The 27,642-nt window shown below is 41.3% G+C and overlaps 1 protein-coding gene across 2 annotated transcripts in view; it reads right to left on the minus strand.

The window, feature by feature from the left end:
• LRRC28 (leucine rich repeat containing 28) overlaps positions 1-27,642 on the minus strand; it is a 68,905-nt gene that overhangs the window by 39,639 nt on the left and 1,624 nt on the right. Inside the window, exons 2-5 of one of the 2 annotated variants that reach the window (XM_066328267.1) lie at positions 7,950-8,167; positions 3,793-3,833; positions 1,177-1,214; positions 278-415 (exon numbers count right to left, since the gene is read on the minus strand). In XM_066328267.1, the coding sequence (XP_066184364.1) occupies positions 278-415; positions 1,177-1,214; positions 3,793-3,833; positions 7,950-8,132 (400 nt within the window). In that variant the 5' untranslated portion in view covers positions 8,133-8,167. Of the gene's footprint in view, positions 1-277; positions 416-1,176; positions 1,215-3,792; positions 3,834-7,949; positions 8,168-27,642 lie in introns of those variants that run through there. The other variant, XM_066328268.1, reaches the window with a different exon arrangement.

Genomic DNA, 27,642 nt, shown 5'->3' on the forward strand with positions numbered 1-27,642 from the left:
AGAAACATCATTTTATCATAATGACAGTTGTCATTGGCATTTTGTGTCTTCTCAAAGAAGTTCAATATTTTCTTGATACGATGGCAAAGGCTGTTAAATAAACACATTTCCCCCACTTCGGCAGCATTTTTCAGGACTCTGCAAGCACACAGGGAACAAGACAAACAGCAATCCCTGCAAGTGCAGGGTGTAGCACTGAGGAAACCAAAGCAGATCATTTGGGAGGTGAAGCTGTCAGGCTGTGCCAGTGCTGTGAGCCCTCAGACACTGCACTCACCTGCAGGTAGGTATTTCAGCTGGTTGTTGGCCAGGCGAAGGTGCCGCAGGGACCTCAGGCGGCCGATCTCCGGGCACACGATCTCCAGGGCATTGTCACTCAGGTCCAGAAACTGCAGCTTAACCAGGGAGCCAATGGCTTGTGAGAGAACAGATTAAAACATCAATGTGACCCAAGAGTAGCATTAGAATCTTCACTGTGAGAGGAGGACAAGCCACAGTACCCAACAGCTGTGTCTGAGCACATCCCGAGGTGTTAAAGCCAGTCTCACAACTCAGTGACATCAATTGTGGAAATGCTGCTCCAGATAACAAACAGCTCTGCTGGCAGTGAGACAGTGTAACAAATACACTGAGGTACAAACACTCCCATCTCCAGATTCTCCTCAGACAATTCGGCTCTGCAAACACTTTCTGCATTCTCTTCCTTTGACCCTATCCAATTTATATTCAGACAGAGCATAAATTGAACACAAATTCCTCAAGTTGGGAGCATAACTCTGCAATTAAGACAAAGAAAAGAAACTAGTACAAGTTCTTGCTCCTTTGGGTTTCAACTCTGTCATGATCTAAACGAGCAGAGTATTTAGTGTGGTAACTGCTTGAAAGCAGCAGACACTCTGGATTTTTAGTTTCTGCAGATGAGTGCCAGCCATTTAGCCTTTTCACTTTCTGCAATTAGAACTGCAGCAAACAGCATTTAGGTGCATTTGAAATCTCATTAAAAGAATTTAACATAGCATAAACAAGGACATTATCAACTAAAAGCTACACTGGTATATTTTGTATGAAAATCTTTAATGTTTTATGGGAAAATAAAGGAAAAATAGGCCTCTTGAAAGAACAAAAATGAATATTTTATGATTCCTGCCACTTATCGTGAGCTGGTAGATTACTTACCTTCAGGTACAACAACTATGTTATTTGAATGAAGGTACCTGGGGGGAGGAGAAAAAGCAGAGGACACCACCTGTTACCCTCAAGGACTTCTGCTACATAATCAGTTTGCAAAATATCCAGTTTCAGACTGAAAAAGCACCCTCAAAGCCATTCCTCCCTATGACCACAAAAGCTGTGGAAGCTGTAAAAACTGGCAATGGGCAGGTACTTAAGTATCACTTGGATTATTAAATGATTAGCATAAAAATAAAAGAAAATTACATACAATTATGTAAAACAAACCATTTGCAGTTACAATAATAATGGGCTTTAGTTTTGCGAGTCATATGGAGGAAAACAAAAAGGGAAAAGAATAAGCAGAGAGAACAACCAGAATAAATCATATTTGATCACCAGGTTATTTGACACTAAATGCTGACCAAGGAAAGAAAAAAAGCCCACACCCACACAGTTATACAATTAAAAACATTTTCCTCTGCACATAAACTCTCACACCTTCAGTGAAGAAATAAGCACATGATCTATTCACTGAAAGTGGGGTTTTCAAACTTGAAGTACATTTTCCAGAAGAAAAACCCAATCTTACTACATGGTTATTTATGCAGCTACAGAGGGTGGCCAGATCTCTCACTAAGAATATTCAGCACCCTCTGATGGAGCACTTCCAGTACTTCTGGTAACATAAACACTGATCATAGGTTTTACACATTTCAGATTTCAATCATCATTGCTGCAAAAGAACAATTGGATCTTGTAGAAAATAACAGTAACAACATTTCCCAATACTGATATCCAACTGTAAAGGAATACTGAGTACTCAGTGCTCAATTGCTTCGGCACACATAGAATTATTTTGATGGCATGTTTTTTCCTACTGTATTCCAAGAGCATTTCCTAAAGCAGGAGCCTCTTTTCAGGGAGACAGAACACGGGAAGAGACATGAACATTTCAACTGCACGGAGCACCTGAACCTTCCCTTTCTCTTTAAAAATTGTAGTTTGCTAAAAAATTAACAAACATAAGAATAGCATATATGTCTGTAGAAACACAGGGTGAAAATTCTCCTACCCATTTCAGCTGCAGCTCCTGAAAATATTTGTGAACTACCTCACTTCAGCAAAAAAAAACCCCAACTCTGTCATGAGGAGCTACACCTCATAGCCCATCACAAGGGTCATGATAGACAAAGAAAAATATACAAGTAAAATAACTAAGGATATAAATTTTAGGATAAAAGTAAGTTTGTCTCTCAAAATTGAAAGCTACTGTAACAAATTATTATTTAAATAAATCCATATTTTGTGGTCTCTTCCCCAACAACAAAACACTTCTTATTGTCTCATCAGAAACTGACTTGTTCTGTTAGAGCTACACAAGCCACAGGCGCATTGTAACTCTCTCTAGACCACCAGAATGTGGGATAATGGTGGGACAACTGACCTTGCTGTGCTCATAATTAGGTTTGACTCCTAGAAATCAGCAAGAAATTATTTTAAGCTGTAATTTAAACAGGCTTTCCTAAAAGCAGTATCAAATAAAATGGAGGTTTCCTGATGCCCAGTGGCAAATAATGATATCAAATACAAAAATATTTATTTTACTGCTTCAGAGCACAAACACTGTCAAGACAGGGGCATGATGAGACAGGATTCACTCTTGAGTGAGTCAGAGCCTGCAGTGACCTACAAACCAGTTCAGTTACACTGTGGCACAGGCACAGAAAGGTGGGGTTCCAGGGCCACATGAGGATGACAAGATCAGACAGCTGAGGGCATTGACTCCTCAGATAAACACCTCCCGTGTGGAGCTGCCCATTAAACAAACAGTCGGTGCTCCATCAGTTCCTCATCTGAAACTGAGACAAAGGGCTTAAAAGAGAAGAGGATATCCCTTTTAACCCCCCACTGCCAATCCTATCACAGAAGGGAATCACAACTTTATGAGAAGGGGAAGGAAGAAAAACATTGTCTCAAGGGCTTAATTAAATTAATTGTCAAAATAATCCAGTTTATGGGACATCCATTTTTTGGACAAGACTGGATAAAGTGCTCTGCCTACAGCAATCATCATTCCATAGTTACTACCCCTACATGCTCATCTGTGCTCCTATTTGACAATCTGTGACTCGGTTCCAAAAACTGATTACTACAATCGGCCAGACTGAGCTCATAAAACCCTCGGGAGCCTGGGTGGGAATGAGCAGCCCAGGGATGGGCTGGAGGCTGTAACCTGTTACTCTGGCTCTGTCACAACCCTCTGACCACTGCACTGGGAGGTTCCAGGGGTTTATCAGTGTGACAAGTCTACAAAGGATTTATGGAGTAAGGGCTTTTTTTCCCCCTTTAGCAGTATAGACGCTGGTATAAAGGTTCTTCTCGTACAATAAACAAGAAAATTTAAAAAAATTAAAATTGGACTTAATATTCCTCCTTCAGGAAAAAAGCTCAACAACAAACAAATTAAGGAAACACAACAACAAAAAAATTACCTTTTCTTGCCCTCCAAGAAAGCCCTCCACACTTAAGAGATAAATTATGTGCAAGTAATTCTAGATTATTTTAAGATGAGACGGATAAGCATTATAAAAATATATTCAAACTCCTACACAAACTCACAATTCCACGAGGTTTGGAAGCTTCTGTGCAAGGTTTTCGGGCTGAAAGAGAGTTAGAGACTTTTTAAGTTTCGAAACAAAAACCAGACACACAAACATCGTGTACCCAAGTCATTTTAATCACCATACTATAACGTGTCAGCAGGAAACATGGCAACAAGGAATGTCTGTACAATACCCTGGTTCTGTGTCCCCAGGTACCCATCAGGGCAATCTCAGATGTATCCAGAGTGAGCAGTTCACTACTGAACAGAGCTACAGCCTAAAAATGACATTCCCATGTCCTCAGCAAAATGGGAGTCAGATTTCTGAGACTGAAAAGATGGATTACCTCATCTCCTTTTGAAAATATATTCAAATAAATGAGTTAGTTGAAGGCAAGAGATTGCTAAGAAGTTGCAGCCTTTACAGACTTAAAGCAGAACAAGGACTACACAAGATGTCTAACCAGAATGTATTTTATAATGCTGCTAAACTGGGAAATGACCTACAATCTTAGTGTAGCTTTATCAATTACCACCAAGCCAGAACTGCTGAATCCATCAAACTAGATTTTCATATTTACATATTAACACGCATATCATTTCCTAACTGCCAACTGATCCCTAGCTGTAATTCTCTTCCTTGGTGGCATTTATAACCATGAGCACATATCACAAAATTGGCTTCACAAGTTTCAGATGTCGTGTTGGAAACTGTACTCAAAATTATTCAAAGTTAAGACAGTTTCATTGCTTAACAAACCTGCTTTAACATAGATTTGTTTTACTGAAAAAAGGAGCTACAACACTGATACACGCAGCAATTTCTGCATTTTAAAAGCAGCATGACCACATAATTAAATACCTGTTAAAACTAGAAATTCTCATTTCGTGCGATACCTTAAATAGCTGCATTCTCTAAAATGCGCGTTGATAAGCGGATGATGGGCCTGACAAAGGTGATGCTGTCACGCAGGCAGCCCGGCCCACGCCAGCTGTGGGTGCAAAGCCCGGGCCGCTCCGCTCGGGAGCAGCAGAGGATGGGTCAGCCCAGGAAATGCCGGGGGAGGCGAACACCCCGCCGCGGTGACGTCACCGGCGGAGCGCGCTGTCGCTGGTGCGAGGCTGCCCCCTGGCGGCCGCTCGGCCGCGGCGCGGGCACGGCACACCAGCCAACATCGGCAAACATCGGCCAACTCCGGCAAACATCGGCCAACTCCGGCAAACATCGCCAAACATCGGCAAACATCGGCCAACTCCGGCAAACATCGCCAAACATTGGCAAACATCGGCCAACTCCGGCAAACATCGGCCAACACCGGCCAACATCGGCCAACACCGGACAACTCCGGCCAACTCCGGCAAACATCGGCCAACTCCGGCAAACATCGGCAAACATCGGCCAACTCCAGCAAACATCGGCCAACTCCAGCAAACATCGGCCAACACCGGCAAACTCCGGCCAACATCGGCCAACATTGGCCAACATCGGCCAACTCCGGCCAACATCGGCCAACACCGGCCAACATCGGCCAACACCGGCAAACATCGGCCAACTCCAGCCAACTCCGGGCCCCAGCACCAGAACATTCAAGCTTTAACCGAAAAAAAAAAAGCGAATTCGCTGCCATCCTACAGCCCTTATTACGGTAAGGATGTTAACCTGAACCACAAACTGTTGTCACTGTTTCACCTGCTGCTCTGTCAGAACAGGACAGTGTCATATATTCTGAGGTAGTAAATTAAGAATGATTCTGATCTTGCTTCTGACAGAGGTAACAAGGCAAACAACTATTTCCTTTTAATAGATGGGGAAATTGGGCACTGGAAGGTTCATGTTATTAAAGATGAACTGAGAAGTGGGAAGATTTGATGCTGGGATACAGGTGTGCTGTATGGCTCCTTGATCCATCCATTATATCACAGCACTCCATCACTTCCATCTTGCCAATGAAGACAAAAATGAATTATTCTTAGCCAAGGTAAATTCTGTCAGCTATCCCAGACATTTCATAGGAGTCATCTGTCAAGGACAGGAGTCATTTGAGAAGAGTAAAGAAGAAAAGCTGATTTAGACATTTATTTTCAGAATTCTGAAGGAATGAGCCAGTGGAACAAAAGTATCACCTAATTTTAGAGAAACACGGTGCAGGTTCCATTTGGATGGTTTTCACCAATGTTTATGCAATTTAAAGTGTTTATTGATGAGCTATTGCTCATCACCTGGCATTAGAGAAGTATAAGGAATTCACATCTTCCTTCAGTAATTTAAATCTTTTCAGCTATTCTCAGATGAGATTTCCACTGCCTGCACTGCCCCAGCGTACCTGACTTACTGTGACTTCACTAAAATTGAGAGCTCTACTTGTCCTACCAGTAGTGGGCATCGAAAAACCTCATGATGAAATTCTGCTTTGTAAAAATATCTGTGATTTCTGTTTCCCCCAGTTCCTCCTGGTTTTTCCCAATCCATCAATCTCTCAACCTCTTCTCTCAAGGTCCTGGCTAAAGGTCCCTCACTGCTGCTCTCTAGGTTCTCTCCAATCCAGGCTGTTCACCAGTATCAAACTCTCTGCTCCAGCTTGTGCTTTAACAGTATCCAATAATTACTTCCTTCTGCTTTTAATGGGGATTGTGAAACTTTCCATGCTCCAAAAAGACATCTGCCTTTTTTTGTAACATGCTGCTGATTTGATCTATTTTGGTCCACTACAACTTCCAACATCTCTTCTGCGGAACAGATGCTCAGTGAATGACACCCAAATTTGTTTGCCTTGTTCCAACAATAGTGCTGAGCACTTGAATGAGATCCCAACGAGGCACATGATGAGCAAGTTCTCCTGATTGCTGTGAATCTAATCATGCTCTGCTTCACGCTGCTGGAAAGCAATTTTGCCTAAGTATGACCTACATTTTAACTTTTGTTTCAGTTTCTTTATCCAGGTCTTAACACTTCCATACAAAACCCGTCTTTTGTTGTTTCAGATTTTGAGCAGTGCAAAGTTTGTGAACCTTCCTGCATTAAATCATCACCGAATTTCACAAAGTGTCAAGGCAGAGCTGTTTACAGCTTTTGGCTAATTTTATAGCAGTTTTGATTTGTAACCATGAATCCCATCCTCCTGTTAAATTATTACACATTATTAAATTACTGCCCAAAACCAGAGTGCCAAAATAATTCTCTACAGTACATGTCAACTTAAGTGACTCATTCAAGATGAAGAAAAGGCATAAAATCTTCAGAATCCTTTCAGCTTTTGGCCCTTAAAGTGGAGTACTGGACTTGTTCTAGGACACCCTGAAAACTGTACAATTTTGGTGAATTTTAAGTAGTCATGCCCTACAGCTCCTCTACAGGAGGAGTTATTTTACCTCTCATACCATGGAAAAGCCCATAAAAAAAAAAAAAAAAAAAAAAAAAAGGCAGTGAACAAATCCAAACTAATAAAGCAACCAAAACTGAAAACTTGGGAGACTTGAGCCTATTGACAGTGCCAAGTTCTGGCTCCATCCTATAGAGTCTTACCAGCTCAGAACATCTCTCACAGTTATTTAACTGCCCCAAGACTGACTTTTGAGGTCACAACATCCACTCAGGGATTTCTTCAGTTCAGGGAAAACCAACAAGACAAGAAGAATTCCCTATTAACTGTGACATTAGCTAACACATAACTGTGCTCTCCTATCAACAGCAGCTCATAAATACAAGTTTTTACTGGCACCTTAACAGCAGGATTGGAATTAGACCCTGGGATTGATACTGCCTTTGAAATTAGGCACACATCAAGGGAAAAGTCATTCAGCCTAATGAAGAAATGTAGAATAGAAATGTAGAATAGCACAGCATCACCCAACAGGAGAAAGTGACCACTAATGTGAGTAAAATGTATAGGTTAAAAAAAAACCCTAAACAGACCAACAAACCTGACAAGAAAAGCCCCAGAAGGTCCTGAGAGCTTGAGAAGGGTAAACATAAAATGTCATGAACTTCCATTTATTACTCTCTACATTACCTATGCAAGTTCAAACCCTCCTATCTTACACCTGATGACATCATTCAGGGTAAGATTATAATATATCTATAATATCATCTCTTTTTTTTTCCCCCTCCCTGTTTCAAAAATCAGAATTCCTAAACACACAGAGAGTAAACGTTGCAATAAAGAGACAGTCGTACCAATGTGGTCAGGGAATTTCTTTTCATGTAAAGCCTTTCCAAGTACTGCAGCCCCTCATCCTTCAGCAACTCCAGAGGGAAGTGATGGAGATTTCGGTAATTTAGGAACAAGTTCTTGTGCCTCTCCAGCTTTGCCTCAGAGATTGTTTTACACAGTTCTGATGCCATGACGAAGCACCGCATCTACTGCATCACATCTTCTGAGAGCAGACCCATCTCTAGGAGACAAAAAGAGGAAAAAAGGCCAGTTATTAGCAAGGGGTAGCTGTGCTTTCTTTTGCAGGAAGAGTTCCTGATTAGAGATTATCTGATAATTTATCTAAACACACTTGTTCCAGTTCATACACAAAGTCCCCAGAACATCCACACCACAAGCCATGTTAGAAGCAAGTCTTTGACTAGTCTCTGGATTAAGCTTTAGTGCATTACAGGACCTGAAATAACAAAACCTTTGGGTATATTTAATGCTTTTAGTTTCATCCATGTTCAATGGACCTTTTGGATTATTTTGTCAAAATTGCCACCACAAGAAGAAAAAAAAAAGCAGCTTCTATTAAGCATTACTGATGTCCCACATCTATCCTGTCACATGTGCTAAAAAAAGAACCCACAGAGAAGAAAAACACACAATTAGTAGAAGATTTTAGTCTCAGATGACTAAAAAACACCATTATCTTTTAAGGCAGTAAGACAAAAGGCAATGAAAGTTTGAAGTGCTTTCCCATATAAAATTAGTGGAATAATTTACAAGCTGGAAGAGATAATAGGGATGGATAGTCAGTAAAGCCACTTAAAAGTAATACACCAGTATATGAGAAACCTGAAATTTGCAGTGAGAAAATAAATTTATAAAGGGTGGGATAAGACATCAGATTTTCAGCTTGTTCTACCAAAAATAAAACCAGAAAGAACAGTGTCAAGCTTGAACTGACAATTTCAAAACCAGAAAACAAAAGCAGGAAGACAAATTAAAAATTAACTCATATCTGAAACCTGACTTTATTCAACTTGTTTTTCTCATATAACCAAAATTCTAGGCATTATTATGCTGTCTAGATTTAGACAATTATCTCATAAAAAACATAATAAACCCAGACTATTCATTAAAGTTACCGTTTTGCTACAGACTTGTGTACATAAATTAATTATGTAAACATTATTATTGCCATTAATGAAAGGCAAGGACTCAGAACAGTGTCCCACCAATAATATTTTCTATTTTAGTTCAATCCTCCAGTGAAGGAGAGGTTTCTAATCATAACAGATATTGGAAGTGAAGGTCCTGAATCACAAATCCCATCTGATGAGAGGCACAAAACTCCAGCTGCAGACTGACAACTCAACCATACATGTAAATCAAGCTACTTCATTAGTCTGAGTAATTCCTTGGATTTGCAGATAACAGCTCTTAGCAGTGAACTGCGTCCTTCTGGAGCAATACACATTTGTGAGGTTTTTAAGAGGTTTTTAACCATCGCCTTCATCAGCTGTTTTAGGGAACAGGGTGGCTCTCCTAACATTAAAGTTCTCTTCGTCCAGATGATCAAGGAAACGAAGCCATTGCAATTCCCAACTCTACTTCTGTGATCAGCAATAAAATAATTCCTGGGAAAGCATTAAAATTTTTAATGAGCATAGTCTGAATATTTATTATTAACCTCCACAATATAAGACAAGGTAAAGGAAAATTCATCTTTCTGTGAATTTTGGGGTTTTTTTAATCAGAAGCTAAGAAATGACGAAACATGTGCATAAATATCCAACAGCTTTCCAATTTGTCCAGAGATGGTTTTCAGGTGTCCTGCACTCGTGGGCTTCTCTTTACAGGGCTGTGGCTCCATATAACCGCACGTTTAGCCATGGCACACACGGATACACAGACACGCAACGCCTCAGATGCAAAGTCCAGTCAACAACCTACTTTGGCTCTTACTTCAAAGGAACCTCCTTCTACTCCCACCACCAGCCAAACTTTTTCCTCTCACAATTTTCTTTTTCCAAGGATGAGGTACCGCCTTACCAAAGGGGAAGAGGCACAACCATGGTCTTCAAGGGGAATAAAACCAGAATGATGAGGGCTGATAGCGCCCAGTGACCTGTGAGGGGCCGGGTCCTTCAGGGAAGGGCGAGGAGGAAGGGGAAAGGGGGCACGGGGGAGAGGGGGTGAATGGGGGGAAAGAGATGGGAAGCGGGTAAAGAAGGGGGAGAGAGGGGCACCGGCCAAGGGGAACACGGGGAAAAGGAGAAACGGGGGCACAAGTGGGGAACGGGAGAGACAAGGGGGATCGGGCCCGGCCATAGCGCGTACCCCCTCACGGAGAGGCACCGTGCCCGCGCGGTCCTGCCAGCAGACAGCAGGGGCAGAGCACCGCAGACAACCTCCCGCCGTCAGGACCCGATCGCTCTGGCTCTGTCCCTGTCCCCGTCCCCCCTCGGCCCGGCCGGGTCACTGCCACTCACCGGGGCCGCCGCAGCGGGAGCGGCGCCGCCGCCGGCCCAGGGACCCGGGGGCGGGACGGGCCGGGCCGCGCGAGACCGCGGCCGCGCGCGGCTCTCGCGAGACACCGCCCCGCCCCGCCGCGGGCGGCAGCCAATCACAAGGCCCCGTCTCTCCCGCCTCCCTCCACCAGCCAATGGGAGCGCGCCGCCCCTCAGCGCCACGCCCGCCCCTCAGCGCCACGCCCGCCCCTCGCTGTGGGCTGAGGAGCCGCGGGCGTTCCCGGTGTTCGGGTGTTTCTCGGTGTCCCGGTCTCTGCCGGTGTTCCCGGTGTTCCCGGTGTTCGGGTGTTTCTCGGTGTCCCGGTCTCTGCCGGTGTTCAGGTGTTCCCGGTGTTCCGGCTTTCTCCCGGTGCGGCTCCATGAGCGGATATGTGGGCTCCACTTGCCTCCCCGCGTGTTCACACAGCCCCCGGTGCTAACAAGTCATCCCTGCTTAATCGCTGATAAAGAAGAATATCATTTGCTGATAAAAGTTGTGGTCGGGGACTGCCCTCTACCTTTGGTGCAGCTGCCGCCGCCTTTTATTCCTGTTAACAGCAGAATGGAAACGCTTAGGGGGTGCTGCCTGCACCCACAACCTGCCCATCACGACCATTTTAACCCAAAATAATTGCCATGTGGGAATGTTTTGATGTTATGTGTATTCGCACACACTAGGATGACACATAAAGGCTTGTTTGTGTCTTGTCAGTTCTCTGCTGACAGCAAATTCCCTCATCCTCAGGGTATTTAACATCACCAGCTGTTAAAAAGTTGCTTTTTGTTGAAGATCACCTCTACAGCTGGCTAAAAAAAAGAAAAAAGAGAAAAAAAACCTCAGTTGCAGAAATCCTCGTTTTAGTTTCCACAGACTAATTAATATAAACTGGTCCTAGCAAGATTCATGCAGCAGGACTGCAGGGTTACCAAGATGAACACCTTGCACAAGATATTTCTTCCATATATTCACGTAACTTCCACTTGAAATAAATCAACATGCAGAGAGAAGCTTAAGATCTTTTCCCTTGCAGATTCATTTCTCTCTTTTTCAGTTCTAAATAAAGAATAGCAGCCCTTGGTGGCTCATTTGTCATTTTCCTGCACTTGAAAGGCAATAATTGATTGTGACAACTACACTTGCTCCATCTTACTTTGCAATCGCAGTCTTTTTGGAGTTGTATTTTTTTTTCAGGAAAAAATAGATTGGGTTTTGTTGAAATAATTTACCCTTCAAAATTCACCATCCTCCGTATTTATCATATCATTCTGCACACATGATTTCTTACTGTGGTTGATAGCACTTGTCTGTTTTTTTCAGCTGATGTTACAAAGTGGCCTTCTTGTAGACCACCATGGTTTTAAAAACAGCAAATACATTACACTTCGTGTCTCGAATGTCACTTTGGCCTCGAACTATAAATATCTGAGAAACTATAAGTTAAGCTTATTTCAGACTGAAGTAGAACCTGAATATGTGGACTTTTAGCAACACGTTCCTCAGAGAGAATTCAATGTGTCAAACCAAATGTACTTCTCCAGGATATTGAGTCATTGATCAGGACAGAAACACTGTCTTCTACTGAAATAGAAAAGGAAAGATGAAGCTTTTTTTCCTGGGAGACCTGCTCTTAACAGAGCCAGGATACTTAATATGTTTATTTACACATATGCTGTAATGGTTTGGGGTTTTTTTGGTTGGAGATTTTTTGAGACAGTAGCAGATAGGAGATAAGATTACTGCACTCTGATTTTGTTGAGAGCAAATTTTGTCTGTTCTTTTCTGCTCACACCAACCTACATCACTTTTTCTTATGTCTCTGCCCATGAAAGGTCACTCAGGATTCTCTCTGTTGTTTTCTGTAGCCTGAATCATCACACTCATTCATTCTCTGTTTTTCCCCCTCAGCCAATGCCATGGTGATCTCTGAAAGGTGCTGCTCTCAGACCCGAAAGCTGATCCCCAAAGCTCTGATCCTGCACAGCACAGGTGTCCAGCCTTGCTGGTGTAGTCACAAGGCTAAAAATGATGAGCAGAGCAGGGATATTGGAATCTGATCTTCTGAGGAGAGCATTTGCCTCATGGTTGCCAAGTCATTCTCATCTAACATGTCAGACTATGCGATCTCTCTGCTAAGTAAATTTTACTGTTTCTTTACCCTAATTTAATTCTTAGTTTTGTTCTTCTGAGAGCACAGGGGCTTGACTTTTCCATCTTGCTAAGAAGGATGGCTGAGCTTATCTGTACCTACATAAAGAAAGTAATAAAACCTGCTTTGAAATGCCAGTTTAAAGTAAATCTGTTCAAGAAGTTTGCAGTTGTGAGTGACTTGAAGATCCACCATCATCCCATGGTTTACTGGAACAAATCCAGAAGCTGAGGCAAACGGGCACAGCTTCACTGATGATCTCCTGTGTGTGCCAAAATCACCCAAGTCAGATAAAGATAGTGAGAATAAAGAGAGATGATGCTATACCAGGTTTATTACACAAGGTAACTGATTGAGACTGACAGCTGTGGGGAGATGCAATTGGAAATACCTTTGCATAGTAAAACTTTATGCAAACATTTTCTTTTGTTCTGCCAAGTGAAGCATGAAGAAATAATTTTTATTGAGGTATTTATGACAAGTTGCCTAGCTCTCAGTGCCACAGACCTACAAGATCCAAAGTATCTCAGTGAACTTCTGAGTTTGAGTCCTGAACACTGTGAGGTTCCGCCTCCTTGATAATCTTGCATTAATCTTTTCCACCCAGTGCTGTGGATACCACTTATATTGAATCATGTGCATTAAATTAGACTTTGTAAATTTGGAATGTGATAAAAATACCCACTTCACAATTAAAGGTCAGTTTTTAGCAGCAGGAAAATTCAGTGTGATTGATGCATGACAGCAAGAGAGTGTTTCTCCTTTAAGGTCGGGTAATTACTGAGTATTTTTATTCTCTGCTCTTCAGTGTGTCAAGCAGCTGTACAAAATAGGCTTTCTTGGACATCACTGTGTTCTGAGAATTGTGGTGAGGCAAAATCCTCAGTAAACACTGAGCTCATGCAGCTATGCTTGGTGCAGAGAGGTCCTGCGGGCGGGAGGAATCTTCTAGGCACAGATCAAAATCCAGTGATCAACAGACGGAGTTTCAGCTTTCTTTACAAGTGTGTACAAGTGTCAGCACAGGTGTGTGCAGCAGTAGTGACTCAGTGGACTGCTGGTGCATCTGCCAGGTCTCACAGCCAGTGAACATCTTTTCCATACTCAGACTGGAGAAGAATCTGCTTAACACTTGGGATGTTTTGGAGTGGTGTAGGAAATGCTTGGGACATTTGGAGTGGTGTAGGAAAATGGCAGAGCTCTCCTTTTCATGGCAGGGTTCCAGCACAGGGGCTAAATGATGTGTGCAGTCCTACTGTCTTCTGCTCATCCTTAGAAAATTAACATTGCCTGCGATTTTGAAAGCTCTTATGTAGTTGAATATGCAATTCCATTTTTCTGCTCTTAGAGACATCAAGGAATGGTTTTCTCCCTCATCTGAGGACTAATAACTTCCATAACAAGAGCCAAAGGCCTCATGTCATCATCAGGTTCTGCAAAGACTTGAAGAAGCAAACGGAACTTTTCCAGTTGGCATCCTATTTTTTCAAATCTTAATTCTTCTTACCCTTGTTTTCACTTTACACTATCTTACGTAAGATGTTTTCAGTCAGTCCAGATTTCATATACATAATGATACAAAATTCAGTTGGCCTAAATATCAAGAATTTTGGATCTATTCTTTTCACAGGAGGTTTATTTTGCATCGTTTGTTGATTTGGCTCTTGTACCAGAAGGAAATAAACTCTGTAAAATGTTCAGTCTTTACTAATAGGGCAAGAATCCATTCTCCAGAAAGTCCTTGTTCTTCTTAGGAGGTCTTTTGTAACTTCCAGTTAGTAATTTTGGTTTAGGGACAAAGCTCTCTTATTGGTGTGGAATAAAGTTACAGTGACTCATCACAGTGCTGCAAACTTTGATTACATAAATGTTTTAACTCTGGCTTCTGCAGCAGTACAAAAGTGGGAAGGCAGATGGAGCTCCTGCACACCGAGTGCCAGCATGCCAGTATTCAACGTTTAGACATCATCCACCTTTGGCTCAAGTCTTTTTCTTTCCAGTTTATTTGTTATTGTATTTGTTAAACTCGAACTGACTCCTTTTTCAATGGCACAGTAATGCTAATGAAAAACCTAATTTCAAAGGGAGTTATTTGCACTGCCTGCTATGATTCAAATCAGCATCGCTCAAAATGGAAGCTTTTAAAACAGTTTATTGTTAATTTGGGCTGAACTAATTTTTGAGGGCAATTTCCCGGTAATCACATTGATTATGTTGTGTAATAGACTCCCTAAGACTCACTGGTCACTTGGACAGGCTGCATTTTGAATGGAACAACCCTAATAGAGAATAAGCAAGCAGTGGATTTTGTCCCTGATCATGCAGTTTCTGCTCATTCTAAATTCCCACTGATCTAATTAATCTCAATTGGAAAAAGAACAATGCCTCACTGACTGCCCCAGAAACCAAATTCCTCTGTTAATGTGTTAAGCAAATATAACAATAGGCAGAATCAACATTTCTGCCTCTGCTCCATCAGGAAATCTCAATATGGGATCACTGCAAAGGTACCAAACCAGGCAGCTCTCCATGGCTTTTCAGTTGTTAGTCCTTTAAAACTGTGGAAGGAGCATGAGGCTGATGTGGAGCTATCTTGTGTTACCTCTTGTTGACAAGATAATCATGGCTTTCAAATTAATTTCAATTAAACAAATATTATTCTTCAACTTGCCAGCATTGCTGTATGTCACAAATGCATTAATGAATAAAATTCTCTTTATTATTTGGAATTCACTTTATGAAACTCTTTAAACTTTACTGATTTGGTTAAAGTCACTTAAAATATTATATCCAATTTTTCTTCTTCCAAATCAATAGAGTAGTAAAACTTAAATGGCAAATTTAGACAGCATATGGACACTTATTAATTTCAGGCAACAAATAGCATGAAATGTTCTTGGGTCTATTTTTATGTGTCCTCAATAATATTATTTTTTACTACCGCCCTCGGCTGCCATCGAAGCTCTGTGGTGGTGATTTCTCCATCCTCCTGCCTGCCCCAGGTCTCCTTTCTTTTCATCTTCACTGCATTTCCCTTCAGTCCAGCTGACAGATCTGCTGAGTTCACAATAATTGTCAAAAGATTCCTGCGTATTTCTAATGATTCGTTGGATCTAATTTGACCAAAAGTTGTTATTAATTCAACCGAAATCAGTAGTTTTAACATTAAGCATGAATTATTCTGAAGTTTTTCTTTCTTCCAGATATCCAAACCTATTCCAATTCTTTAATCTATGTCTATTGCTTCCTAATGTTATTTTCTTTTTTCTCTTTGCCATTTATTCTTCTGAGAAGTCCCATGGTCTGGTGTTTAAACAAATTCATATCTTGTAAAGACACTCCATATCATCAGCGAGGCTCCATTGTTCCCATAAATTTACTTTAAAACTTTGATAAAATATTAAATCCCTATACCCTCACCCACACAGTTTCATAATTTGAGCACACATAGGCTTGAAATGAAAGTATTTTAGTGACAATACACACACTTGAAATAACATTTTTATCTATGAGATGCTTGTATTTCTTATGGAAAAGTTTCAAGTGAGGTGCCAAATGTCTTGGTTGTGTAAGGTGACCGGTTTTGTAATTTTATTCCACCATTCACTTCAGAAGGGTGTTAAGTCTGTGACCTGTTACATTATGATAGAAATGAGGCAGGTGGTGAGCTATTTTTCATTCCAAGGGAATATAAATAGTGAAGGGGGGCAGCATGGTGTATACACAGCTCTTTGATTTATGCAAGCATATTGTGGAGCTTGTTTGAGGGAAATCAGATATAGAAATCTTCTGTTCCTGAGACCAGTGGGAGATTTGCTTTTAGAGACCTTGCAGGGTTTCTCCTTTTCATGTAAACCATCCATCTGGTTACAGCTGGGATCTGACCTTTCTTTTTATTGAACACTCTAGAAATAGCTTAAATATACACCAGGATGTTCCACGTGTTGGGGAGACACTCAATAGGCTGTTTCCTGTCAAATGCAGAATTTTAAATTTTTGAAAGCAAATCAGAAAAGCCAAAGATATTTTTTTTTCTTTTCTTTTTTGTTAACACTGTGTTTTCTCTCAGAAATCCTTCCTGGGGATTCTTGATCAGTTTGTACTGAGAGCTGTGAGTCAGGTAACCCCAGTCCAGGTACACTTGGCTAGGGAGCCTTTAGGGAGTGGTCAAGGTCTTGCAGCAGCCACTGCTGACTGTGGGTACATTTTTCCAAGTCCACACCTCCTTCCTGCCTTTGTCACATTTGCACCACAACCCTGATAAAGATCTTTCCACATTATAAAGTCATGGCACAATGTTTGTTACCAGCTCCCCCTTTCCCTGGTGTAAGGAGCGTTTGGGACAAAATGTCTTTGTGTCTGGCAGCAGCTTTGCTCCCAGGGAACTGTTCCAGGCCAGACGTTGGTAGCAGGGTAACATCTTCTATCTGACCAAAGGAGATAATTCACCCTTTGTTCATGAGTGAAAATGAAGACTCAGAGTCATTTCTACTGAAAGTATTTTTTGTTTTCCACCAAAGGCATAGGAAAAAGAGCCATGTGCCTTGTAGACTCTTCCAGAGATTAATGTCCTGTAATTCTGGGCCAGTGAAATAATTTGGTCTGTTAAACCCTTTTTGTGCTTTTAGCACTGAAATCATGGTCATTAAGTTCAAGCTTCTCAAATATATATTTATATACTTACAACAGCTCTCCTTTGAGTGATGGCACCTTCATAGCACTAAGCCAGAGATACACATTGCTGCAAATTAGAGATAGCCCCACCAAACAGGTACAACTTCATTACAATCTTTAAATTAATGTGTGTTTCTTTCATAAAATAAAAACTGGCCAACCAGCCAAATAAAAATCACAAAATTTGCCTGCTGAGTAATAAGTCCCTGTCAGCATTCCAGTTCTGCACTCTGGTTCCATGTTGGGCAGGACTATGGATAACACATTGTTATCAGAAAATAATTTAATTTTATTTAGATGTTTGAAAACCAAAGGAGAAATTTATACCAGAGCTCTTCTGTGTGGTTTATATTTTTGAAAAATGGGCATTCTCTGTGTATATCCAGTCCTTAGAGGTGGCTAATCTGTAATGTGACTCCTGACAAACAGATTGGTCTGGATTTGGAAAACCACATGGATAAGTGCACCATGATTTGGCCTCTATAATAAAATGGAGTCTAAATAATCATAATATACCCCCAAACAAGCGAGGAAAGAGAGAAAACTGATATTAGGAAATGGAGAAGCCCACTTCCCTGGAAGATTTATGTGGGACAGTATGCCAGCCTTCAATAGCATATGTCAAGTTTGTAGAGGCTGATGACAGGGAATGTTCTGTTCTGCTGATGAGAGGGCTCAGCTCTCAGCGACTTTGGCCATCCCTGATGCAGAGAGAATCATGGCAGTGAAGCAAATAACCTTCTCCTGCTTCCAGGTGTGGGTGTTTCCTCCCTGACCTCTCCACCACACGCGCCTGACTTCCAGTCCGAGCAATTCAGGGTGAATGGCAAATCCTTTGTGTTTGAAAACCTGTCCTTTTCCTTCGGTTTCTTAGGGGAAGGACTGAAACCACATGAAACAACTACTAAAGATACTTTTCCTGGCTGAAAGACCAAGTCAAGGACCAATGCACAACAATAGCATGGAAAGATAACAGCAAAGTTAAATAGATAAAAGCATCACAACATAAGGGCTTAGAAGACTCAGTGTTCTGACCTCTGCTGTCACAAAGTCTTTGAGTTTGTTCAATACCAGATAGGAAGAGTCCAAAACTCACAGAAGATGAACCATGCAAAGGGGACTTTCCTTGTTCAGTAGGGTCAGAAGTTATGCCTTGATATTCAGATATAGTGTGTTACTTGTTGTAGGGTGCTCTGTTAATTTAGCTACAGCACATTGTCTTTTGATTTATTCAGATTTTTCAATTTTATCTTTCCTCCTCAAATTCTACCTGTGGCACAGAACTCAGAAATACACAAATATTCCAAGAACATTGCAACACATCCCAAAAGCTCATAACATTTCTCTATGCTTTTATTTATATAAAGCCAGAATAGGGGAGAATCTTTTTTGCGAAACAGATAGTACTCAATAAAGCTGAAATTCAGTTCAGTGTGAACTCTGCAATTTGTTCATAATATTGCATTCCACATTATAGCTCTAAGTGCAACAATATGAGATGTCCAAGTGGTTGTACAGATTCTCATCTTGGGAAGGTAAATGAGAGCAAACTCCAGTGAATGCTAGAGAAGGAAGAAACTAAACTTGTTTTTAGAAATGGGTATCAAGGAAGAAGCAAGGTAGAACATGGTTCTTGCAGAACGGAGTAAATAATTTAAAAATATTTCTAATATATTTGCTGAAGACAGAGAGTCACTTAAAGATGAAGGTAGGCCCATATTCTTGAACCTCTCTATCTGCACCAGGTAGCCAGGACAAGCACATCAGTTAAATGCAATGTGTGGGGAGAAAATAACATTTCTACTCAATCATTTATGCTCGGTAATTCATTGGTGTATAAAAGCACTGCTAGCAAAGTAGTTTCATGAATATTTTAAAAGGCTGTTTCAATTGACCAGAGACAGGAAGGCCATGAAAGACTTGTGGATGGCAAGTTTATAAAAGGAAAACAAATGGAAGGGAAATAAATTCCAGCAGTATTTGACTTTCCCAACCCATGTGATAGACATAAGCAAACTTCTCATTTCATCCCTGACACTTAGCAATGTTCCCCACTGTTTTCAGATCCCTTGGACTTTTCTTCTTTCCCATCACTCAATGAAGAGATAAGTTATCTTCAAAAGGCTTAGATATAAAGTCCAGTGAAACTACAGAAATAGAAATATGTACTAATCAGAAAAGCAAACCTACTCTCATATCTGAGTTTACATGAACACTATCAGTATTTAAGCCAATAAACCATTTGATTTCCCTTTTGCTTCTCTGTGTTTGTCTCCTTATTCTGACTTAGCAGTTGGATTATTAGCTTTGCTTTCTTGCTTCAAAAAAATTCAGAAGAAACACAGCAACAATTTCCAAACAAGAAAACTCTCACTTTTTGCTGAGCATTGCAGCAGGGAAAAGAGCTTTGATTTTGCCAGGGTACTACAGGCTTGATTCAGCCCCAAGCTCATGAGGAATTGAACATCTTTGTCCTCTTTTTTCACACCTAATCTTCCATCACAGACTAGAGCCTTCCTGCAGGGTTTCTTTGTTTTGTTTTTGGTGTTTGGGATTTTGTTTTGGTTTTGATTGTTTGTTTGATTTGGTTTTGTTTAAATTGTGACAGTCCTGGATTCAAATTCGGTCTGTAGAGCTGCACTGAATCTCCAGTGGGATGACAGCGAAGAACACTGCACAATGGCAAACAATCCAAAGCCAAAGTCACCTGTGCAGCTGAAAAGGTGAACAACACTGATGGCTGCAATATTATATAAATTCCAGCTACAGATTACTAAGCAGCTCTTGTCCCAGCACACTGCAACTGTACATGTAAATTGTCCACTTAAAAACCTCAAGTGCTTTAATTTCCTGGAGCTATTTACACGTCTTGGAGACCACAGGGAGAACTTCCTTAAATGGGTAAGAAAAGGCCACTGCTCTTCTGCAGCCAGAAGAGTTCTTACAAACAGATCATCCTTCTGTTCTTGGGCTGATTGAAGAAAGAGAAATTTATTAAAAAAAAAAATAGGAATAATTTGGAATAATATTCCCAGAGGTGAGAGCTTTTGCAAAGACTTTTATCATCACTTCCAAAAGACAGTCACTTGTAGATGACATTAAAGAAATGTCCTGACTTTTGTAAGATTGCTGATGAGAGGGGATCACAGAGGTAAACCATCCCTCAGAACATTCAGGGCTTTAGAAACTGAAATTGAATTGCACTGAAGGCAAATTGATGGGGCACATTAAGGTAGAATATGTTAGAAACTTCACCCATCCTCAATTTCAGTTCATTTCAAAGAAGGGCACAGATGTCCATTCAAGGTTCTCATGTTCGGGCTATTTTTATTAGACTTCCTAACACTCCAAAGACACCCAGACCACAAACAATCGTCTCCCCAAAGCCTTTAGAATAAGGACATTTTCTCCCAGTTCCAACTTTTACAGGGTGTACTGGGTAACTGCTCATACTGGTTTAGATGACTGCAGAAACAGCTATGACAGACAAATTTTGGTGGATTTTTTTTTTTTTTTTCATTTCAACCCTGCACAATCAGTTTGGAGAGGGGAAGTCTGTGGATTGCAGGCTCATTGTTATTTTCTATTGTGCTGGGTGGCAAAATGATAATGTGAGGCAGACTGGCCTTACCAGGGTGGCAGCTGGTGTCAGAGTTCTATAATAACACTTCTCCCCAGCAGTGAAAAGCATTCAAGACATTTCCCTTTTGTTTACAGCCCTTCCCATAAATGATATTAATCTGAAGTAGAGCTTGTGAGGCAAAGAGCACTTCAGTGTAAACCTTCCAAGGATGATAGCAGCAGCAGAGCTGCACACAGCCAGCCTTGTTAGGAATTGTTTGCCTCTTTGCTTTTCAGTGCTTGAGCCACTTCCAGACTGCTCTCTGAAGAGCATTTGCACACAGAGTCTGCACAAGGCAGAGTTCTTTGACTCTGCTGTTCTTCCCCAGGTTATCATTGGCTCAGGTCAGCACAAGGCTGAGTTTCCACTGGAGATTTGGCCCATGGGCACCCTCATTTTGGATTCAGTTCTATTTGCTGCAATTTTTCCCAATTTATATCATCCGTTATGCTATGCTAAATACATTTAGTGCTTTCCTTAAAAACTGATGTATAAATTACAATTTTTGATATGATGATCTAAAAAGGCTTTTTTTTTTTTTTATGAGAGAAACCAGCTGCAATGAATTAAATGTCACTCAATAAAATACACATATTTAAATCAACGAGAGTCTAGTGTTTTCTTAGGAAGTGTTTGTATCATCTCCACATTAAAACAGCTGAGGGGTTTTAACTCTACGGCAGCTTTACTTTCAGTGCATGTACATCTTGCGTGTTCACTTAAAAAAATATTATTCCAAGGTTCAATTCCTGTGTTTGCACTCAGAATTCAATTATTTGGCCATTTTGTTGGGAAAAAAAAAAAAAAAAAAAAAAAAAAAAAAAAAAAAAAAAAAAGAGATCAAGATGTACATTCCTATATAGCAGAAGAGCTAATAATGCTGTTATAGCACAGCCCCACTGCCTGTCAGCAGGATTTCAGTTCAGAGATGTTCAATGTCCAAATCAGTCAAACTGGATTTAATTCAGACATCTAACTCCCTCAGGCCTGGTTGGAAAATGTCAGCCTAAAATAGCTTGTGCCTGAGCAGAACAAACGAGAAAGGCACTTCTGATGGATGTATTTAAATGTCCAAATGTCACAGAGTGCTGGGACAGTGACTGGCCCCTTCCAACAGACCCAAAGTGCCACGCACAGCTCTCAGGGAGCTCCCAGGAGCTGCAGGAGCTCCTTCCACCTGCACAGCACCTCCCTAAAATCAGGGAAAGAGCTCCTTGAGCCCACCAGGTGGCCAGCAGGGATTACAGGGATGGTTCAAACAGCTGCCCCTGAGGTACCAGTTACAGGCTGGCCCAAATGCCAAGGCTTTGCAAGGTGAGCTAATGCTCCAAACACGACTCTGGATCTTGGGTGACTTATGAGTCAAGAACAGAATTTAATGCTCCTCAGTAACAGGAACACAGAAAGCAGCAACCATCCCATGACTTGCTTTTAAACAGGATGAAGTTAAATGTTTCTCACCTTCATTTTCAGTTAGAAGAATAGAGAATTAGAGGTAAACCCATAAATAATTTTATTTTGTTTGTGTTTCGGCAAATGAAGCACTGAATTTACAAACACCTCTTTCAAAGGTCAGTTGTTAATTATCTGCTGCCCTTAAACTCTCCTGGAAGGAAGGAAGGGAAAAGCTGATCTGAAAGGTGCTGAAAGGTAACTAAAGTGTTTAACATTCCAGAGAAAACATAACATAGCCACAATTTTGAGGGCACAGGGCCAGCACACAGCAGAAAGGAAAAATCCTGAAACATGTTCTTTAATGGGTAATTGCTGAGCAAAATCCCAAAGAATTTATGGGGAATGTCTTCAATTCTTTCACGTAACAGAAGGAAATCAGTTACTCTGTGTTTTGTCATCCTGAGGTCATTTTAAAGGCAGCATGACAAAAATGTTCAAGTAGAAATGAAGAATTCAGCATTATCACCTTGATCTAATGAAATCATTAAATATTCAGAAGTTCTTAAATATTTTTTTACTTGCTCATCATATTTATTTATAGATTTTTTAAATTAAAAGCTAAGCCTCTGGACTTCATTTTTTCCTTTGCAATAGGTAATTGATACCATTTACACTGAAGAACAGCAAATTGCTTTCTTTTTCACTCTTAAGAAGAGCTACATTATGTTTCATCAGATTCCAGCAAAGCTGCTTGTAAACAACATTTGAATTAACAGCTCAGGTATAAATGTACAATTCAAATTAAAATAAAATTCAAACAATCTGAAGTAAAATTAGAAAACAGATTATTGAAATTAGATTTTTTTTTACCATAGGTTTGTTAAACAATGTATCTGAGGAAAAAAAGCAGTAAAGATTACTACTTGATATTTAGTTAATTCCTAATGGATGATTTTTTATATACTTCAAGAATTGAACTGGCCATCTCTATCCTTTTTTTCTTCTATAGTTTTTTTTCCATAAAACACCATGTTTCTATTCAGCTTACCATGAACAGCAAGAAAAAAAATTACAAAGAAAAGGACAAACCTTGGCAATAATTTGTTCTTTTTCCTCGCACTGAATTTGAGAGCCCTTCCACAGCAGAAAAGCTCCACAATTAGACATTTGCTTTGTCAGTCCCAGTTTGCTTCTCTTGTTCCTTACAGAAACTTGAGCTGCATTTTTCCACATTCTGTATTTTGCAAATATTAGCACAGAAAATTTAAAGACAAAAACTCTGGTGAATACATTTGGATTATGTTTGAGGATAATAATGACAGTCCCAAAGTGGAACTCAGAAGACAATGGCAACCTCTTCACTATTCAGCCGGTTTTGGATGAGCCAGTTTTCAAAAGCAAGTTGGCAGAAACACAGGAAACTATTACCTACCCAAGCTAAATCACAGAAAGTAAACTTTTAGGGGCTTTTGTTGGGGTGTTTTTGTTTGATTGGTTAGTTGGTTGTTTTCTTGGGTTTGTGGGGTTTTTTTAGTGGTTACTGTGTTAAAATTAAGAAATTGAGGTGCCAACGCTTGACGTTCGTCCTGCACATCTCATTTAAGTACTCATACCCTGCCTTAACTTAGATCATTGAAGATGCAGGGAAAGACCTGGATTCTGTAATAAGCTGGATTTATTTTCAGTTCCTTTCACTCCAAAAATTGAAGCTGAAGAGCTGAAGTAAGAGTTGGCATTTCCCCCTCTCCTCTCTGACCACCACTTAAGTGTTCTGGTCACTGTTTCTCTCTCACAAAAAGCAACTGCGCTGCTGAAAGAAGGGAATGAGGCCGGATCTCAGCCCAGGACAGAGGGGCGCCGGGAGCGAGGGAGTGGCTGCGAGGGCACACAAATAGAGCACACATGAAACCCAAGCAGGTACAGCCATGAGCTGGACACTGGCAGTGCTCTAGAGACGCTTTTCAGATGGGCATTTTATATACCCTGGCACATCTTTCCCTGGCTGCCTCCGGGTCCTCCATCTCAGTAACAGGAACTTGGCTCATCCCAGCCGGCCACAGAAGCAGGGAAGTGCAAAAGCAGGCACCGAGGATAAATCCCATATTTGTAGCTGCTGCTGACTCTGCTGGAGGATCCAACGCTGGCATCTGCGGGCCATAACTCATGGAAAAACTTACACTTTCCAGCTCTGCCATCTGATATTAACCTGTGTGCTGCTTGTTTCCTATTCCATCAACCCTTGGGAAGGCTGTGCCGTGGTGGGAGGCAGCTCCTCTCCCAGAGGGACACCGCCCTGAGTCAGGGCATGGTGGCCACCAGCAGTGCCCAGGACTGGGACAGCCGGGAACGTGTCCATGGCATCCCGGACTCCCAGGCAGCTCTATGGCCTGAACAGGAATTCAGCCATTCCCTGTGTCCCTCTGAGCTCGTACTGCTCCTTGTGACTGACCTGCAGAAGCTGAAGGAGCTGCGTTTGTCCCCTCCTGGTGTCCTTGATGCAGGAGGGCTGTTGGCAGATCACTGAGGGCACTCTCCTCAGGTGACAGTCACCTGAGAATTTCCCTTCCAGCTCAGTGATTCTGTGAATTTGCCTGGTGCCTGCAGCACCCACAATGGGGGCTCCTCCCCTCCCCTCCTGCTGGCAGCAAGGGCTTTATTTGTGATACCACAAAGTATTTGCTCTGTTTCAAGACAAAAGGAGAGGGGATGGCTCTGCTTGCTTTCCAAAAATAATCTTTGCAATCTTAACTCAAGCCCTAAAAGGGAGTTGCTGGGCTCCCTGCTGATGTGTTTGATCATCTCCTGTATGAAGTTTATGTCCCACTTACTTATTTTAATGACATGAGAGCAGGGCCCAAGCATGAGCCATTCTTTACTAGTCACACCCTATTAAAACAACTGCTCAGAAACATGCTTTGCCTTTTTTCCCGAGCAGAAAAGTATTTGTCAGGAGAGGAGGGATCAGTAAGTCATCAATATATCGACTGCACTGCCAGCAACTGCTTTACATGTAACATTGTACTTAAATTCGGCAACTCAGTGGATTGATTGTAATAACAAGCACGTCCTTCCTAAATTTCCAGAGAAAGAGAAAACAAATTCATTCACTACAGAACCTGATGGCTTTGTTTTGACAGAGACCTAGATCCACTCAGGAATGCTAGCACAGTTTTACTGCCTTTTTTCCCCTAACATTAATGTACACTGGAAGTGAATTCCCCTGTTTCAGATGAGGTGAATCTATTTTCAGTTCCAAGTATGCAAAGTAGCAATCACCTGTTACAAATATTAAGGTGGCTTGATGGATTTTATGGAAGTGTAGTCTTTATCTTCAAAACAGAAGCATCTATAGCAGTCTAAGAGATGTTACGGCTCACTTCATTTTTTTAAATTACAGAACAGTGTAATAATTTAATTTTTTCCCCCATTACAGTGCTCAGCAGCTGATCTTTTCCTTCTGCAGGAACATTCTACTGTCCTACACAACAATGTGCTGTTACTGGCCTAACTGGAAAAGATTTATTAAACTGTCCAATTTTTAGAGAAGGGTTTTTCAATGAGAGCTGTGCAATAACTCATCCGATGCTGAGCAGCAGCATCTAACAAAGAGACAGAACTGGCAAAGCCGAGCCCACGCCCCAAAAGTTGCCCAATTCAGGACTCAGAAAGCGAGGTTGGTCTCTCAGCATGGGCTGCTTTTGTGGCTGCTGTAACAGCCCGTTCTGCTTTGTACCAGCAGCTGCCGGGGTAGTTTCCAGCAGAGCTCTTTGGAAACCATTTCAATGGAAGTTTTTCCAGATGTAGGTGTGAGCACGCCAAACGCTCTGGGCTCTTCAGTGCAAAAAGCAAACTGGGAGCTCACCCTGGGCCTTGAGCAGAGAGCAGCTCCAGGCAGTGTCCAGCTCCAACATCTGCTCTGAACACTGCCACGGGTGCCCAGGGCTCGCTTTGGAGAGCGGCACGGAAATGTGGCAAAGTCTTCCCACCCCTCTTTCTCAAGTTTTTCTTTTCCTCCCATCCCAGTATACAAATTGTCCAATAATCGGCAAAGAGGGATTTTATTAAGGCTTCAGAAAAATTATTCAATACCCATAACACAGAAAAAGTACCTGCTAATACTGTGCATTAAATGTAATTACTGTCTCACACCAGGACAGAACAGACTGCCAGCTATCCAACCCACCAAATTATTTACCATGCAGTGAGACAGAATCTTATGGACTAAATAAACTCTGCAAAGGTGCAGCTTACCTTGCATTAAAGCATCTTTATAATGTTGGCAGTTCTTAGGTTACATAAACATAAAAAATTCCAAACTTTAACCCTTCCCCTCTTCAAAGAAAAAGATGTTTAGCAGATTGATCTCAAGTCATTACTGTACAATTACAGGGCTCAGTTACTCAGAGTAACACCACTATTTCATCTGTATTTACTAGTGGGAAATACATATATTTGAATTTTCTCTATCAGTTTACTGATAGAGAGTCTAAGAAATCTGTATCACAGAACTGCACATTGTATTACCTTCACTGCCAAACTCATTTGGCACCCACAACAACAACAAAAAAGGGGGACTGACAGCAACTCAAGAAACCGCTGACATATTCAGAGCAAGGTTTTAATTAGATCCTTTCTTGGCTGAGCATCTTCCTGCATCCTGTTAGAATCTCTCTGCCTTTGCAGTTCTCAGAGATACTCAGGCACAGGGAGGCACACAAATGCCTGACGGAAAAGACAGATGAGTCAAACTGTTGGAAAGTTCCCCGGGCAGCAGCTCAGATTGCTCACTCACTCCTCAGGCTCTTTCCTCCACTAAATGTCAGATGTGTCACTGATTTAGCAGCCACTGCCTGAAGAGATTTGATTATGTGCCACCATTGCCATCACTGATTTTCTTGGTTAATTCCTCTGCTTGGATAACAGCAAAGAGTGGCAGAGGTGGTCATAGAGCATCTCTGTGTTTTCACTGGATGATGCAATGGCGTTAAGTGAAAGTAAAGCCAAAATTAAGAGAAATGCAACCAATCTAAAGCAGCAGTTTCCAATTATGCAGAGAAGTTGTCTTTTTAAAGATTTGTATTAAGTAGTTGGGTGTCTTACAGGCACACTCTACAAACCTGAACTGAAGTGGCAAACAACCTTGGGCTGATAATAATCAACATAATCAATAATCAACATAATCAATAATCAACATAATCAATAATCAACAGCCTGTACCTCCCTGCTGGTTTTGCAGGGCCACAAAAAGGCTGACAAATCAAAGGTCAAATTAAGACAGACCAATACACTAAAACATTAACCCAAATCACATCATGACAAATGCAAGGAAAAGGAAAATAGACATTTCAGCACGTCAGAAGCACTTTGGTTACAGTGT

Source organism: Sylvia atricapilla, chromosome 13 (genome assembly GCF_009819655.1).
Source record: "Sylvia atricapilla isolate bSylAtr1 chromosome 13, bSylAtr1.pri, whole genome shotgun sequence".
In the NCBI taxonomy this organism is placed as follows: domain Eukaryota; kingdom Metazoa; phylum Chordata; class Aves; order Passeriformes; family Sylviidae; genus Sylvia; species Sylvia atricapilla.